Genomic DNA, 17,778 nt, shown 5'->3' with positions numbered 1-17,778 from the left:
TGTACCTATCCAAGAGTCTCTTAAAAGACCCTATCGTATCCACCTCCAGCACCGTTGCCGGCAGCTCATTCCACACACTCACCACTCTCCGAGTAAAAAACTTACCCCTGACATCTCCTCTGTACCTACTCCCCAGCACCTTAAACCTGTGTCCTCTTGTGGCAACCATTTCAGCCCCCGGGGAAAAGCCTCTGACTATCCACACGATCAATGCCTCTCATCATCTTATACACCTCTATCAGATCACCTTTCGTGCTCCGTCGCTCCAAGGAAAAAAGGACGAGTTCACTCAACCTATTCTCATAAGGCATGCTCCCCAATCCAGGCAACATCCTCTTCTCATCTTCTCACTGCTATCGTTAGGCAGGAGGTACAGAAGCCTGAAGTCTGGGACCACCAGGCTCAGGAACAGCTACTTCCCTACAACCGTCAGGTTCCTGAACCAACCAGCACAACCCTAACTCTACCTCAGCGACGGACACTATGGAGCATCACTTGCAATACTCTGCACTTGGCTCAGATTGGGTTTTTCTGTCACCAATATCCTGTTTTGCAGCCTTTTTCTTCACTGTCTTGTATAATTTACATATAATTAACGTTCTGTGTGTGGTCTGTACCTACATGCCTGTGATGTTGCTGCAAGTATTTCACTGTACCTGTACCTCACCGTACTGTGCACAGGAAAGAAACTCAACTCGACTTGAGCTGACACCTTTACCACTTTAGAAAACTCAGACTACAGTCAGACAAGGTGAAACATTCACTTTCTTCTGCTCGATTTTGCATATTTGTGTGTTTGTACTGTGTGCCAGTGTGTGTGTGTATAGTTGTGCATGTCTCCTTGTATTTGTGCATGTCTGTTTGTCTGTGAATTTGCATGTATTAAGTCTGTGTGTGAGTCAGCGTGAGTGTGTGTGTGCGCGAGAGTGTGTGTGTGTGTGTCAATGTGTCAGTGAGTGCGTGTGTATGTGGGAGTCAGTGTGTTTGTGTACATCTATAGACCGGTTAGCCTAACATTGGTGGTGGGGAAACTGCTAGAGTCAGTTATCAAAGATGTGATAACAGCACATTTGGAAAGCAGTGAAATCATCGGACAAAGTCGGCATGGATTTGTGAAAGGAAAATCGTGTCTGACGAATCTCATAGAGTTTTTTGAGGATGTAACTAGTAGAGTTGATCGGGGAGAACCAGTGGATGTGGTATATTTGGATTTTCAAAAGGCTTTTGACAAGGTCCCACACAGGAGATTAGTGTGCAAACTTAAAGCACACGGTATTGGGGGTATGGTATTGATGTGGATAGAGAATTAGTTGGCAGACAGGAAGCAAAGAGTGGGAATAAACGGGACCTTTTCAGAATGGCAGGCTGTGACTAGTGGGGTACCGCAAGGCTCAGTGCTGGGACCCCAGTTGTTTACAATATATATTAATGACTTGGATGAGGGAATTAAATGCAGCATCTCCAAGTTTGTGGATGACATGAGGCTGGATGTCAGTGTCAGCTGTGAGGAGGATGCTAAGAGGATGCAGGGTGACTTGGATAGGTTAGGTGAGTGGGCAAATTCATGGCAGATGCAATTTAATGTGGATAAATGTGAAGTTATCCACTTTGGTGGCAAAAATAGGAAAACAGATTATTATCTGAATGGTGGCCGATTAGGAAAAGGGGAGGTGCAACGAGACCTGGGTGTCATTATACACCAGTCACTGAAAGTGGGCATGCAGGTACAGCAGGCGGTGAAAAAGGCGAATGGTATGCAAATGGTATTTATAGCAAGAGGATTCGAGTACAGGAGCAGGGAGGTACTACTGCAGTTGTACAAGGCCTTGGTGAGACCACACCTGGAGTATTGTGTGCAGTTTTGGTCCCCTAATCTGAGGAAAGACATCCTTGCCATAGAGGGAGTACAAAGAAGGTTCACCAGATTGATTCCTGGGATGGCAGGACTTTCATATGATGAAAGGCTGGATAAACTAGGCTTATACTCGTTGGAATTTAGAAGATTGAGGGGGGATCTGATTGAAACGTATAAAATCCTAAAGGGAATGGACAGGCTAGATGCAGGAAGATTGTTCCCGAAGTTGGGGAAGTCCAGAACGAGGGTCACAGTTTGAGGATAAAAGGGAAGCCTTTTAGGACTGAGATTAGGAAAAACTTCTTCACACAGAGAGTGGTGAATCTGTGGAATTCTCTGCCACAGGAAAGAGTTGAGGCCAGTTCATTGGCTATATTTAAGAGGGAGTTAGATATGGCCCTTGTGGCTAAAGGGATCAGGGGGTATGGAGAGATGGCTGGTACAGGGTTCTGAGTTGGATGATCAGCCATGATCATACTGAATGGCGGTGCAGGCTCGAAGGGCCGAATGGCCTACCTCCTGCACCTATTTTCTATGTTTCTATGTTTCTATCTGTGTGTGTGAGTGTGTGTGTATGTGTCAGTGTATGTGTGTGTGTCAATGAGTGTGTGTGTCTGTGTGAGTCAGTATGTGTGCATGTGTGTGTGTTTGTGTGAGTGTGTGTGAGAGTCAGTATGTGTGTATGTGAGCCAGTGTGTTTGTGTACATCTGTGTGTGTGAGTGTGTGCATGTGTCAGTGTATGTGTCAGTATATGTGTGTGTGTTAATGAGTGTATGTGTTTGTGTGAGTCAGTGTGTGTGTCTGTGTGAGTCAGTATGTGTGCATGTATGTGTGTGTGTGTGTATGAGTGTGTGTGAGTCAGTATGTGTGTATGTGAGCCAGTGTATTTGTGTACATCTGTGTGTGTGAGAGTGTGTGTGTGTGTCTGTGTGTGTGTGTTTGTGTGCGTGTCTGTGTGTGAGTGAGTATGTGTCTGTATCTATGTCTTTGTCAGTGTGTGAGTGTGAGTGTGTGTGTGTGTGTGTGTGTGTGTGTGTGTGTTTGTGTGAGTGTGTGAGAGTCAGTATGTGTGTATGCGAGCCAGTGTATTTGTGTACATCTGTGTGTGTGAGTGTATGTGTGTGTGTGTGTGTGTGTGTGTGTGTGTGTGTGTGTGTGTGTGTGTTTGTGTCTGTGTGTGAGTGAGTGTGTGTCTGTATCTGTGTCTGTCTGTCTGTATGTGTGTGTGAGTGTGTGTGAATCTGTGTGTGTTTGTGTCTCCATGCCCCTGTGTGTGACTTTGCCTGGGTAGATATACCCTCCCACAGCCTCTGGCCCATCAATCTCATCCCAATTCCAAATGACCTTCTCCCCCAACAGTGTCTGCATCCCCTCTAACCGCTACAATCAGTTGGCACTGCTCCCCATCCCCTCCCCACCTCCAATGACCCATCACCACTCACCCAAGTGCAGGGCTCCGGGGAACTCAGTCACCCCTCCCCGCCCGTGCTTGTTGACGGCGCAGACACGGAACCGGTAGCGGGCCTCGGCGGGGACGCTCTCCCCCAGGATCTCCACGGCTGTGCTCTCCTCAGTGGTCAGACAGCGCACCCATTCCTCGGAGCCCAACTCCTGCCGCTCCACAACGAAGCCGGTGGCCCCAGTGCCGCCGCGTTCGGCCGGCGGGGACCACACCAGTGAGGCAGTGTTGGACCGTTCGCAGCTCATCCGGGCGTTCTCCGGCGCTCCGGGGACCGTCTGCCTCTTGGCTGCAGGGAGTGAAACAAGACCATTCATCCCATCGAGTCTGCCCCTCATTCAATTGTAGCTGATTTATTTTCCCCTTCAACCCCATTCTCCTGCCTTCTCCCCATGCAGCCCTTTACCTCTTCCACCTATCGCCTCCCAGCTTCTTACTTCAATCCCCCTCTCCTGCCCGCCCACCCACCTTCCCCCTCACCTGGTCTCGCTTATCACCTGACAGGTTGTACTCTGAAGCTGGGAGGCGATACCTGAAGAGTGAAAGAGCTGAAGAAGAGTGAACCTGACTGGAGAGGAGAGTGGAAGAAAGGGATACCAGAGGGAGGTGAGGAGAAGAGCTGTCCCCCATCCCCCAGGACATGCCCTCTTCTGCTGGCTACCATTAAGGAGGTGGTACAGGAGCCTGAAGGCACACATTCAATATTTCAGGTAACAGCTTCTTCCCCTCTGCCATCAGATTTCTGAATGGACAATGAACCCACGTACGCGACCTCACTAACAAGAATAAAGTCCGCAGATGCTGGAAATCTGCCTCCCCGCCCCCATCTTTCCCCATTCCCTTTTCCCTCTCTCAACTTATCTCCTTACCTGCCTTCACCTCCCTCTGTTTCTCCTCCCTTTCCCTTTCTTCCACAGCCTTCTGTCCTCTCCTATCAGATTCCCTCTTCTCCAGCCCAGCATCTCTTTCACCAATCAACTTCCCAGCTCTTTACTTCACAACCCCCCCCACCCAGTTCACCAATCACCTTGTTTCCTTCTCTCCTCCCCCCACCCTCTAACTCCAAACTCCTCATCTTTTTTTTCTCCAGTCTCAGCCCGAAATGTCAACTGTACTCATTTCCATGGATGCTGCTAGACTGATGGGTTCCTCCAGCATTTTGTGTGCGTTACACTATCACTGGTTTTGTTTTTGCTCTTGCTTTGCAATACTTGTTTAATTCATGGCTATATATAAATATTTGTTATTGTAACTTATTTTATTATGCATTGTAATGTATTGCTGCCACAAAACATCAGATTTCATGCCAGCTGCCAGTGATATTAAACCTGATTCTGAAGAGGGGACCCAGAATGGGGAATGGAGAAAGAGAGGAGGACGGGGAGAAATTACCACAAGTTGAAGAATTCAATCTTCATGCTCTGCTATGCAGACTGTATTAAGTCTTTCATTGCACCAGTGGTTACGTGTACTTGCGCGTATGACAATAAACTCAACCTTGACATAGACTTTGGGCGATAATAAACCAATTTGGAGCGACACAGTAGCGTGGTGGTTAGCGTAATGCTATTACAACGCCAGTGACCCAGGGTCAACTCCTGCTGCTGTTTGTAAAGACTTTATACGTTCTCCCTGTGGCCACGTGGGTTCATCAGTTTCCTCCCATATTCCAGAGAAACACGGCTTGGTAGGAATTAGAATCAGGTTTAATATCACAGTCATTTGCCGTGAAATTCATTGTTTTGCGGCAGTACAATGAAATACACAATAATAAAACTATCTTTAAATTATAATTATATATATATATAAATTAAACTGAGTAAGTGGTGTAAAAACTAAGCAAAAGGTATAGTAAGGTAGTGTACAAAGGTTCGTAGTCCGTTCAGAAATCTGAGTTCAGAGGGGAAGAAGCTGTTCCGGAAACAGTGAGTGTGTGTCTTCAGGCTCCTGTTATCAACGAGAAGAGGGCATAACCCCAGTGATGGAGGTCCTTGCAGGTTAATTGCTCACATAGATTAGCTTTAATGGCTACATGTACATTTCTCTGTGAACTGCCTGGGTTTCTGGTGCTCCAATTTCCTCCCACACCTCAAAGACCTCTGTCCTGATGAAGGGTCTTGGCCCAAAATGTCTGTTTATTCATTTCAATCGATGCTGCCTGACCTGCTAAGTTCCTCCAGTATTTAGTGTGTGTTGCCCCAAAGATGAGCATGTTAGTAGGTTAATAGGTCACATCGGTACTTGGGAAACACAGGCCCGTTGGCCTATGGATTAGCTTTATTTGTCACATGTATGTTTTTCCTGTGAACTGCCTGGGTGCTTCATATTTCCTCCCACATCCTAAATTGCCTCATTAATGATTGAAGTATTAAACATTTTTTAAAGATTAGCTTTAACTGTGGCATGTACATTGAAACATACAGTGAAATGGGTCATTTGCATCAACAACCAACACAGTCCGAGGATGCACTGGGGGCAGGCCGCAAGTGTCACCCTGCTTCCAGCGCCAATGTAGTATGCCCACACTTACTAATCCTGACCCGTACATCTTTGGAATATGAAAGGAAACCAGAGCACCCAAAGGAAACCCACACAGTCACAAGGAGAAGGCAGCAGTGGGGAAATCGAACCCAGACTGGGGATTGCTGCTTAAAGTAATTTCACTAATTGCATTGCTACCTTGCTGCCCCTTATGCTACTGTGCCATCTGTGGGTATAATTGGATGGTACAGGCTCTAGGCCAGAAGGACCTGCACCCTGGATTGTCAAAAGAAAAAAAATCTGTTTCTTTGCTCCCTTACAAAATGGCGTCAGGTTCACTACCCAGAGAGTGTCGGGACTGGATGTCGGACAACTCACGTTTCACACGGAGCTGGGAGGACGACTTAGATTCACTGATCACAAAGGTGATAACGCCGGCGTCCTCCAGGGTGGCATTGACGAAAACCAGGATGTGCGTCTTCCCGAACGATTTGATGATGGTCTTGTGAGACTCACTGAGCAGCTCCCCATCCTTGTACCAGCGAACGTCCACGTTGTCCTCGTCCAAGTCCACGCAGAACGCCGCGTTCTCCCCCTCCACCACGTCCAGTTTCCGTGGCAACCGCTTCACGATCTTACCTTGGGCAAGTGGACAACAATGGAGGAAGCTTAAGCAGAAGATAATCTCTCCTCTCGTAGAACACAGAACACAGAATAGAGGTAGGGGTAGGGGTGGGTATAATTACAATCTTTAGAAAACATTTGCATGTGTATGTGGATAGGAAACATTGAGAAGAATATGGGCCAAATGCAGGTAAATGGGACCATCTCAAGAAGGCATGGACAAGTTGGGCCAAGGGTTCTGTTTCAGGGCTCTATGACTGCATATCTCCATAATCCAGCCAGAAGGATATGTTGGGCACGGTGGGGAAGAGCCTGGCTATTGATTATGACATGGACTAGACTGCATTCACAGGAGAATATAGAATACAATACAGTACAGGCTATTCAGCCCACAATATTGTGCTAACCCTTAATCTACTCCAAGATCAATCTAACCCTTCCCTCCTCCATAGTCCTCCATTTTTCTGTCATCCATGTGCCTACATAAAAACCTAGTCTCTTCAATGTCCCTAATGTATCTGCTTCTACCACAACCCCTGGAAAGGTGTTCAACGTTCCCACGGTGTGTAAAAAAAATCACCTCTAACACCCCTATACTTTCCTCCAATCCCCATGTGGATGTGGTATATTTGGATTTTCAAAAGGCTTTTGACATGGTCCCACACAGGAGATTAGTGTGCAAACTTAAAGCACACGGTATTGGGAGTAAGGTATTGATGTGGATAGAGAATTGGTTGGCAGACAGGAGGTAAAGAGTGGGAATAAAGGGGACCTTTTCAGAATGGCAGGCAGTGACTAGTGGGGTACCACAGGGCTCACTGCTGGGACCCCAGTTGTTTACAATATATATTAATGACTTAGATGAGGAAATTAAATGCAGCATTTCCAAGTTTGCAGATGACACGAAGCTGGGCGGCAGTGTTAGCTGTGAGGAGGATGTTAAGAGGATGCAGGGTGACTTGAATAGGTTAGGTGAGTGGGCAAATTCATGGCAGATGCAATTTAATGTGGATAAATGTGAAGTTATCCACTTTGGTGGCAAAAACAGGAAAACAGATTATTATCTGAATGGTGGCCGATTAGGAAAAGGGGAGGTGCAACGAGACCTGGGTGTCATTATACACCAGTCATTGAAAGTGGGCATGCAGGTACAGCAGACGGTGAAAAAGGCGAATGGTATGCTGGCATTTATAGCGAGAGGATTCGAGTACAGGAGCAGGGAGGTACTACTGCAGTTGTACAAGGCCTTGGTGAGACCACACCTGGAGTATTGTGTGCAGTTTTGGTCCCCTAATTTGAGGAAAGACATTCTTGCCATAGAGGGAATACAAAGGAGGTTCACCAGATTGATTCCTGGGATGGCAGGACTTTCATATAATGAAAGACTGGATCGACTAGGCCTATACTCATTGGAATTTAGAAGATTGAGGGGAGATCTTATTGAAATGTATAAAATCGTAAAGGGATTGGACAGGCTAGATGCAGGAAGATTGTTCCCGATGTTGGGGAAGTCCAGAATGCGGGGTCACAGTTTGAGGATAAAGGGGAAGCCTTTTAGGACCGAGATTAGGAAAAAACTTCTTCACACAGAGAGTAGTGAATCTGTGGAATTCTCTGCCACAGGAAACAGTTGAGGCCAGTTCATTGGCTATATTTAAGAGGGAGTTAGATATGGCCCTTGTAGCTAAAGGGATCAGGGGGTATGGAGGGAAGGCTGGTGCAGGGTTCTGAGTTGGATGATCAGCCATGATCATACTGAATGGTGGCGCAGGCTCAAAGGGCCGAACGGCCTACTCCTGCACCTATTTTCTATGTTTCTATGTTTCTATAACATCATGCCTTCTCATATTAGCTATTGCCTCCCTTAGATATAGGCATTGGCTATCTACTTTATCTATGATTCTTACAATCTATACACCTCTCATCCTCCTTCATTCCAAAGAGAAAAGTCCAAATTCATTCCACCTATCCTCATAAGACACGTTCTTTAATCCAGACGGCATCCCGTTAAATCTCGTCTCTACAAACCTCCACTCCCTTCTTATAATAAAGTGGTCACAAATGAACACAATGCTCCAAGTGTAGTCTAACCAGAGATCTACATAGCTGCAACATAATGTCATGGGTCTTGAACCCAAACTTTTGACTAATGAAGGCCTAAACAACATACACCTCCTTAACAACCCTATCGACTTACATGGCAACTTTGAGGAATCTATGGACATGGATCTCATGATCCCCCGCTCCTCCACACTGCTAAGAAACCTGTCATTCACCATATAGAACATAGAACATAACAGGCCCATGATGTGCTGACCTTTCAACCTACTACGAGATCAATCTAACCCTTCCCTCCCACATAGGCCTACATTTTTCTATCATCCATATACCTATCTAAGAGTTTCTTACATACTCCTAATGTATCTGCTTCTACCACCACACCTGGCACCCACCGATCCCTCTGTAAAAAAAACTCTAACAACCCCGCTATACTTTTCTTCAATCACCTTAAAATAATTGGCCACTGCCACAGTCCTAGTGTAGGATTCCCTAAAGGTTAACCTGCATTTTCAGTCTGTAGTAAGGAAGACAAATGGAATGGTAGCATTCATTTTGAGGAGACTAGAATATAAAAGCAAGGAAGTGATGCTGAGGCTTTATAAGGCATTGGTCAGACTGCACTTGGAGTATTATGAGCAGTCTTGGGCCCTGTATCTAAGAAAGGATGTGCTGGCCTTGGAGAGGAACAAAAGGAGAATCATGAGAATGATCCTGGGAATGAAAGGGTTAATGTATGAGGTGCATTTGATGGCTCTGGACATTTGCTGGCTGGAGCTTAGAAGAATAATGGGAGATCTCATTGAAACCTATTGAATATTGAAAGGCCTAGGTAGAGTGGACATGGAGAGGATGTTTCATATAGTGGGGGAGTCTAGGACCAGAGGACACAGCCTCAGAATACAAGGATGTCCCTTCAGAATGGAGATGAGGAAGAATTGTGATCACCCCTCCCTCAGTGTGTCTCTCCCTCAGTACTACCCCTCCCACAGTGTGACTCTCCCTCAATGCCACCACTCCCACAGTGTGACCCTCCCTCAGTACCTCCCCTCCGACAGTGTGACCCTCCCTCAATACCTCTCAGTCCCACAGTGTGACCCCCCCACAGTTGATCCTCCCACAGTACCACCCCTCCCACAGTGTGACCCTCCCACAGTTGATCCTCCCACGGTACCACCCCTCCCACAGTGTTACTCTCCCTCAGTACTTCCCCCTCACAGTGTGACCCTCCCTCAGTACCACCCCTCCCACAGTGTGACTCTCCTTCAGTACCCCCACTCCCACAGTGTGACCCCCCCTCAGTACCTCCCCTCCCACAGTGTGACCCTCCCTCAGTACTACCCCTCCCACAGTGTGACTCTCCCTCAGTACCACACCTCCTACAATGTGACTCTCAATAGCCCCACTCCCACAGTGTGACCCTCCCTGTACCCCCTCCCATAGTGTGGGCCTCCCAGTACCCCCTCCCATAGTGTGACCCTCCCTCAGTAACCCCCAGTCCCACAGTGTGACCATCCTCAATACCCCCACTCCTATAGTGTGACCCTCCCTCAGTACCACCACTCCCACAGTGTGAACCTCCCTCAGTACCACCCCTCCCACAGTGTGACCCTCCCTCAGTACCACCCCTCCCACAGTGTGACTCTCCATCATTACCATCCCCACAGTTTGGTCCTCTCTCAGTACCACCCCTCCCACAGTCTGATCCTCTCTCAGTACCACCCCTCCCACAGTGTGACCCTCCCTCAGTATCACCCCCTCCCACAGTGTGACCCTCCCTCAGTACCCCCACTCCCACAGTGTGACTCTCCCTCAGTATCACCCCTCCCACAATGGGACTCTTCCTCAGTACCACCACTCCCACAGTGTGACCCTCCCTCAGCACCCCCACTCCCACAGTGTGACTCTTCCTCAGTACCCCCACTCCCACAGTGTGACCCTCCCTCAGTATCACCCCTCCCACAGTTTGAGTCTTCAACATTTCTGCCCCTCCACAATACTGCCCCTCAACAAAGCAGCACTCCCTCAGTACCACTGTGCCAACTTTCTATCCAGCCCCTCGGTGGCGCCACATTGCACAGACCAGCACTACCTAACACAGCCTCTGTCAGGACACTCTCCTCAATCATAAATATACTGTTTTGTGTACTGTGAGGGGAACGACCTGCTGGGGCAAGCCACAGTGACCGGGTCTCTGGCACTGTGGCTCAGAAGAGAAGGGGGTAGAGGGAGACGACCACTGCGGTACTGACAGGGAATTCCATTGTTAGAGGAGTAGACACAAGATTCAGTGGATGTGTTGCCTCCTACGTTCCAGGGTCAGAGACATCTTGGACTGCATCCATGATGTTCTAAAGGGGAGTGTGCGTAACCAGTTAGCCTGACCTCCATGGTTGGGAGGATGTTGGAGTTGATTGTGAAGGATATGGTTTCGAGGTACTTGGAGGCACATGATAAAATAAGCCAAAATCAGCACAATTTCCTCGAGAGAAAATCTTACCTGACAAATCTGTTGGAATTATTTGAGGAAATAACAAGCAGGATAGACAAAGGAGAATCGATGGAGGATGCCTTAGACAAGGTGCCGCACATGAGGCTGCTTAACAAGATAAGAGTCCATGGTATTTCAGGAAGATACTAGCAAGGATAGCGCATTGGCTGATTGGCAGAAGGCAAAGAGTGGGAATAAAGGATGTGCTGACATTGGAGAGGATTCAGAGGAGGTTCACGAGAATGATTCTGGAAATGGAAGACTTCTCACATGAGGAGCAATTGATGGCTGTGGGCCAGTACTGTATTTGCTTGATTTAGAAGAATAAGGGGGAAATCTCATTGAAACCAATCAAATGTTGAAGGAGTGGATGTGGAGAGGATATTTCCTATAGTAGGGATCTAGGTTCCGAGGGCACAGCCTCAGAATAAAGAGGTGTCCATTTAGAACAGAGATGAGGAGGAATTTCTTTAGCCAGAGGGTGGTGAATTGGTGGAATTCATTGCCACAGGTGGCTGTGGAGGCCAGGTCACTGGGTGTATGTAAGGCAGAGGTTGATAGATTCTTGATTAGCCAGGGTATGAAAGGTTATGGGGAGAATGCAGGAGAAGAGGATTGACAGGGAAATGGATCAGCCATGATGAAATGGCATAACAGATATAATGGACTGAAAGACCTAATTCTGCTCCTATGTCTTATGGTCTTATGGACTTGTGGACTGCCCCCCTGATACAGTGCTCTCAATCCGGTCCTTAAATTGGGAGCCCTTTATATTCCCAGAACCCTCTACAAATAGCCTTGAATCCCCTAGTTATCCAATATCAACTATATAGCGTTGGGTTAGATAGATAGATACTTTATTGATCCCAAAGGAAATTACAGTGTCATAGTAGCATTACAAGTGCACAGATACACAAATATTAGAAAAGAGGTAAGAAAGAATAAAAAATAAGTTACCTCAAACAATCTAACAGGAGGAGGTCATCACTTCCCTGGCTATAGATTGACTCATTATAGAGCCTAACGGCCGAGAGTAGAAATGACCTCACATAGTGCTCTTTGGAGCAGCACAGTTGTCTTAGTCGATTAATAAAAGTGCTCCTCTATTCAGCCAAGGTGGCATGCAGTGGGTGAGAAACAGACCATAAGATCCTAAGATGTCAGGGCAGAATTAGGCCTTTCAGCTCATAGAGTCTGCTCCGCCATTTTATCATGGCTGATTTATTATCTTTCTCAACCTCATTCTTCTCCCGTAACCTTAGACACCCTGACTAATTAAGAAAATATCAACCTCTGCTTTAAATATACTCAATGACTTGGCTTCCACAGCTGTCTGTGGCAATGAATTCCACAGATTCACCACCCTCTGGCTAAAGAAACTCCTCTTCATCTCTGTTTTAAAGGACGTCCTTCATTCTGAGGATGTGCCCTCTTGTACTAGACTCCCCCCACTACTGGAAACATCGTCACCATGTCCTCTATATCTTGGCCTTGCAATACTCCTAATGTTTCAATGAGATCCCCCGCCCCCCATTCTTCTGAACTCCATCAAGCACAGGCACAGAGCCATCAGTCCAAGGATCTTGAGTTTATCATCTTTTAGTCCACTCCTGATGTTGGGAGCTCGTTACATTCCCAGTCCCTAACCCACCATCGGACACACCTCCACATAAAGCCCAAGGAGGCAAGTTGGTGGTGTTGGTTTCAGAAGGGATTGAAGCTAGCATCAATCCATAGGGATGTCACTTCAGCACCCAGGTCTCACCTTTCACTGCCACCTCAGCAATACTCCTCCCTCCGTCCTTCATCTGGCAGAGGTAGACGCCGTCGTCATCCATGGTGATGTCCCTGATGGTGAGACGACGCAGTGTGCCCCACTGCTCAATGACGTACTTGGCGCTGGGCTGCAGCTGCCGGTCTTCAAGATACCAAGTGGCAGGGACGGACTCAGCGGGGACCTCACATTCCAGGACCGCCTGCTCCCTCTCCTTCACCTCAACGTCTTGCAGCTGGCTTCGAAACTTGATCCGGGGTTCTGGCGAGGAAGCAACCAGTAAGGGAGGTCAGAGCAACACACAAGATGCCAAAGGAACTCAGCAGGTCAGGCTGCAGCTACAGAGCGAGATAAACAATTGACATTTTGGACCAAGACCCTGCATCAGGATAGGAAAGGAAGGGGGAGTGAGCCAGAATAAAAAGGTGGGGTGAAGGAAAAGTACAAGTTGGCAGGTGATAGGTGAGACGAGGTGAGGGAGAAAGTGGCTAGCTGGTCAAGGGGGATGAAGTGAGAAGTTGGGAGGTGATAGATGGAAAAGGTAAAGGGCTAGAGATGAAGGAAACTGATAAGAGAGGAGAGCAGGCCTTGGGAGAAAGGGAAGGAGGAAGGGCACCAGAGGGATGAGAAGAAAAGGATAAGAGGGGAGCCAGCATGGGGAATGGAAGAGAGAGATGGAGGGAGGGGAAGAAATTACCATGACTTCCCCTCTGCCACTGGATTTATGAATGGACCATGAACCCATGAACACTACCTCACCATTCTTTGCTGTCTTGTACTAATTATATATATATACATCAACACTCCTTATTATAATTTGTAGTATATTTCATGTATTGCACTGTAGTGTTGCCACAAACAAAAAATTCACGACATATAGTATGTCAGTGATAATCAGCATCAGGTTTAATATCTCTGGCATTTGTCGTGAAGTTTGTTGTAACTGGGCTCAGCAGCAATGTCTGATAATAATACAGTTGCAAACGGCGCATGTCACTGTACGGCCCGATGTTTCGATGTACATGTGACAAGTAAAGCTCATCTTTAGATCTTTACCTTTGATATGGAGTAGGACTGAACTGAGAGTCTGACCCGCCGCATTGGAGGCTGCACAGGTGTAGAGTCCGCGGTCCCATTGCTTGCAGTAGAGCACCTTGAGGTTGAAGTAGCCCTCGCGGTCCTCGTAGAGCAGATGGCGCCGGTCGGGAGTGACAAGCCTTCCGTCCTTCCTCCACACAATCTCGGGCTTGGGCTTGCCCGTCACCAGACAGCGGAACTTAGCATGTTTGCCCTGGGACACGGCAAAGGCCCTGACCTTGGCGGGGTGTGGTTGGTCCCCCGCTCCGGCAGGGCCCCTCCCCAGGCCGGGCTCAGCCCTCCTCTCCTGGGGCCGGCCCCGATGCCTCCGCTCACGGTGGGGCCGATGCCCCTCCTGCCCCTCCCCGTTCTGGAGACCAGGGGTGCTTGGCTGGCGGGAGGACGAGCTGAGGGTGGGGGTAAGAGCTTCCGTGGCAGGGTCCACCAGGAGCACTGCAGCAGCCATTGCCTCCCCGTATGTGTTGGAGGCCCTGCAGAGGTAGACCCCTGCGTCGGGCGGGCGGGCACCGAAGAGCTTGAGGTGGTGCCACCCCTCGCCCTGGCCGCCTGCGCTGAAATGGGCGCTCTCAAAGATCTCGCTCAGCTTCTTCCCATCTTTCTCCCAACACACAGAGGGGGCGGGCTTCCCGGCCAGCTGCCCCATGAAGACCACGTCATCCCCCCGGCCCACCCGGGCCGAGCTTGGCCTGACTAGAAACACCGGCCGGTTCTCCGAGTCCCACTCCCCTTCCTCCACCCGGAGTGTGGCAGCGGCGTAGGTCTCGCCCACTGGGTTCTTTGCCTTGCAGATGTACTGGCCACTGTCCTCCAGAAGGGCCCGGCGGACCACCAGGTTGTACTCATCGCCCTCCTCCACAAAGTGGTAGCGGTCTGACGGAGAAATCCGTGTCTGGTCCCGCTCCCAGATCACTGTTGGCCGAGGGTCTCCCGCGATCTGGCACTTGAGGACCGCGTCTGCCCCGCTGGGCACGGTGAAGGTCCTGGGGTACGCCAAGAACCTCGGCGCCCCGCCGAACACATCCATGAGTGAGGTCTTCTCGTCCACTGTCTCTCCTGGGGTTTCACCTAAAACAAAGAACGTCCAACACTATTAACATTGGAAAGGATCATTCAGAGATGGAATCAGAGTGGGGCCACACTCCCTCTCAATAGATTCTTCATTAGTAAGGGCATCAAATGCTATGGGGAAAAGCAGGAGAGTGGAACTGAGAGGGATAATAAATCAGCCATGATAGAATGGCAGAGCAGACTTGATTGGCCAAGTAGCCTAATTATGCTCCTATACCTTATGCATCAGATTCTTTCCGCTAAGTCCGTAACATTCTTCAAGCAACCATTTAAACCAGTGAAATGTTGAGTGTGAGTCTTCAGACTCATGTACCACCTCCCCAGGGTAGGATGACAAAGTAGTGGTTTGTGTAACATTTACAATGCCATCGACCTGGGTTCAATTCCCACCACTGTCTGTAAGGAATTTTCACCCCATGACCATGCCGGTTTCCTCCAAGTGCTCCAGTTTCCTCCCACATTCCCAAGAATTGGGTTGTGAAGTTCGTAGGTTCATTGGACCTAAATGGCTTTTATTTTCTGCCTGCACTGTACTTTCTCTAAATTGTTCATTCAGCAGTGTTATTGTTTTACCTTGTTCTACCTCAATGCACCGTGTAATGATCTGATCTGTATGGAGAGCATGCAAGACGGGCTTTTCACTGTAGCTCGCTTTGAGCGTTATAAACCAATAACACTCACTGGTGACCAGTATATGGAATGAGACAGCAGAGGAAGTGGTTGAGGCAGGTGCATTAGCAACATTATTCAACATGTAGCTGGATAGGAAAGGCTTAGAGGGATAGGGGCCAAAAGAAGGAAAAAGGGATTAGCTCAGGGGGCAACCTAGTCAGCATTGATGAGTTGGGCCGAAGGGGCTGTTTCTGTGCTGGATAACTCTATAACAATTCTCCTTATTTTCACTAACACCCCTCATTAAAGTTCAAGGTTCAAAGTTCAAAGTACGTTTATTATCAGGGTATGTGTACATTATACAACCTTGAGATTCACTTCCTAAGAGACAGCTGCGGAACAAGGAAACACAAAGGAACCATTAAAAAGACCATCAAACACCCAAAGTGTGGAGAAAATAAACCATCAGGCAAACAAACACAAGCAAACAGCTTTCGGAACTGAAGTCCTCATTACTTACTGGTACCCCCATTACTCACCGATACCCTCCATTGCTCACTGTTACCCTTCATTATTCCCTGCTACTCTTGTTACCCCTTACCTAGGGATACTACTTTAATCCCTAATAACCCACCGTTAGATCTGATAGCCAACACTTCCCCATAGCTACACATTCTGATCCTCTACAATCCCCCTGCAATTCCCAGTTTGATATTACACACTCCATTACCCTCCCAGTCATTCCCAGCTGCCTGGTGAAACAACGATCAGGACATTAAGTTAATGCAGATTGTCTCACTTACCAGACAATAAACTGAGCGATCGCAGAGAGATCAGGGGCTTTTAGCTGCTGGTTTATCTGGTGCAGAAGTCTACCTTCAGCACTCCAAGCTGTTCCCTGTGGAAGATATTACACCCACTTCAGTCTCCTTGTACGTCAGTGGGCTCGGGGGTGGGGGGGGAGCTGCTGTGTGGACACCTCTTTCCCTCAACCGAGGCACCATCCGTCCTCCCGTTGACCCTCCTGCACCGTTTGCCCAGCTCATTTGCAGAGTTAATGCAGTTGCTCCTCTCTGCCCAAAAATACCTCCTGCCACTGTGACCTGACACCAGCGATAAGGGCTGGAATTGGGAGTGGGGGAGGGAGGGAGAGAGAGACCACATTCATTGACTGGTTATACTAAGAATAGAACGAGGTCCCGCAGGAATCCTGAAGATTTATCCGTACGGTTCCAGAGAATCTATATCAATCCCTCGGAGAGCAGGAGAATGATATGTGTCTGCGTTCAAGTACCATTAGAGAAGGAGCCTGCCATCACGACCCTTTCCCCCACACTCCCCCACGTTCCTCCAGACCCCTAGCATCCAACCCCCAATCTAACCCGCCGGTGGAACAAGGCAGATGGAATTAAAATGTAAACTTGTCCCGTTACTTGATCCCAAGCAGCTGAACTTCAGCGAGGAAGCAATATAACTGCATGCACCATGCTCCCTGGGATCTGCGGGAGATGGCTGGAGGGAGGGAGCGAGGAGAGTCGGAGACAGACAGAGACAAGCAGACAGAGAGGGGAGAAGGGAGAGGCAGAGGGAGAAAGGAAAAGTGAAAGAGTGAGGGGGAGAGAGGGGAAGAAAGGGAGGGAGAGAGTAAATGGAGAGAGAATGAGGGATGGAGAGGAGGAAAGGGAGAGAGAAGGAGGAGGAAGGGAAATGGGAGAGAGTTAGGGAGGGAGGAAAGGGGGGGTGGAGAGAGAGAGAGAGAGAGATTCATCCTTGGAGTATGTTCAAGCCCTTTACTGCCAAAATCCTGCTCACACTCGTCATGTGGAGAACAAGACTGCACACATGAATGCATAGCAGGATTCCACAATGAGCAGCTTGGTGGTGACCGGGTAATATGGAGGACACCAGATAGAGTTCAGTCCCACGCCCTCCCCCCTACTAGAGACCCACAATCAGCTGTCTGTACGGTACAGCTTTGGGATCTCCCAAAACATTAGATATTCCCTCACCTCCCCTCTGAGACCATAAGGCCCCGGAGCAGAGCTAGGCCACTCCTTATCCCTCCCAACCCCGTTCTCCAGCCTTCTCCCCAAATCCTTTGACACCCTTACTAATCAAGAGTAAGATTGTGCTGGTGAACCACAGTGACATTCTGTGGGCCACATAAAATGCTTCTAAATCCTGAAAACCTCTTGAGTGCATTCTCAGCGCAATCTGCAGCATACAATTTCCCTCTGAGCAATGTACTTTTAAATTG

General features: G+C 48.4%; 1 protein-coding gene across 3 annotated transcripts in view; it reads right to left on the bottom strand.

Moving 5' to 3' along the window:
* The window catches only part of obsl1a (obscurin like cytoskeletal adaptor 1a), a 149,151-nt gene extending 132,686 nt beyond the window's left edge, over positions 1-16,465 (bottom strand). For all 3 annotated transcript variants that reach the window (XM_072261041.1, XM_072261043.1, XM_072261044.1), the window contains exons 1-5: positions 16,325-16,465; positions 13,800-14,906; positions 12,735-13,004; positions 6,175-6,435; positions 3,299-3,604 (exon numbers count right to left, since the gene is read on the bottom strand). In XM_072261041.1, the coding sequence (XP_072117142.1) occupies positions 3,299-3,604; positions 6,175-6,435; positions 12,735-13,004; positions 13,800-14,865 (1,903 nt within the window). In that variant the 5' untranslated portion in view covers positions 14,866-14,906; positions 16,325-16,465. The remainder of the gene's footprint in view (positions 1-3,298; positions 3,605-6,174; positions 6,436-12,734; positions 13,005-13,799; positions 14,907-16,324) is intronic.
* Between the last annotated feature and the right edge of the window lie 1,313 nt (positions 16,466-17,778).

Source organism: Mobula birostris, chromosome 6, assembly GCF_030028105.1.
Source record: "Mobula birostris isolate sMobBir1 chromosome 6, sMobBir1.hap1, whole genome shotgun sequence".
Lineage (NCBI taxonomy): Eukaryota > Metazoa > Chordata > Chondrichthyes > Myliobatiformes > Myliobatidae > Mobula > Mobula birostris.
Note: the sequence above shows the minus strand (reverse complement) of the source record. Positions and strands in the feature narration are given on the sequence as shown.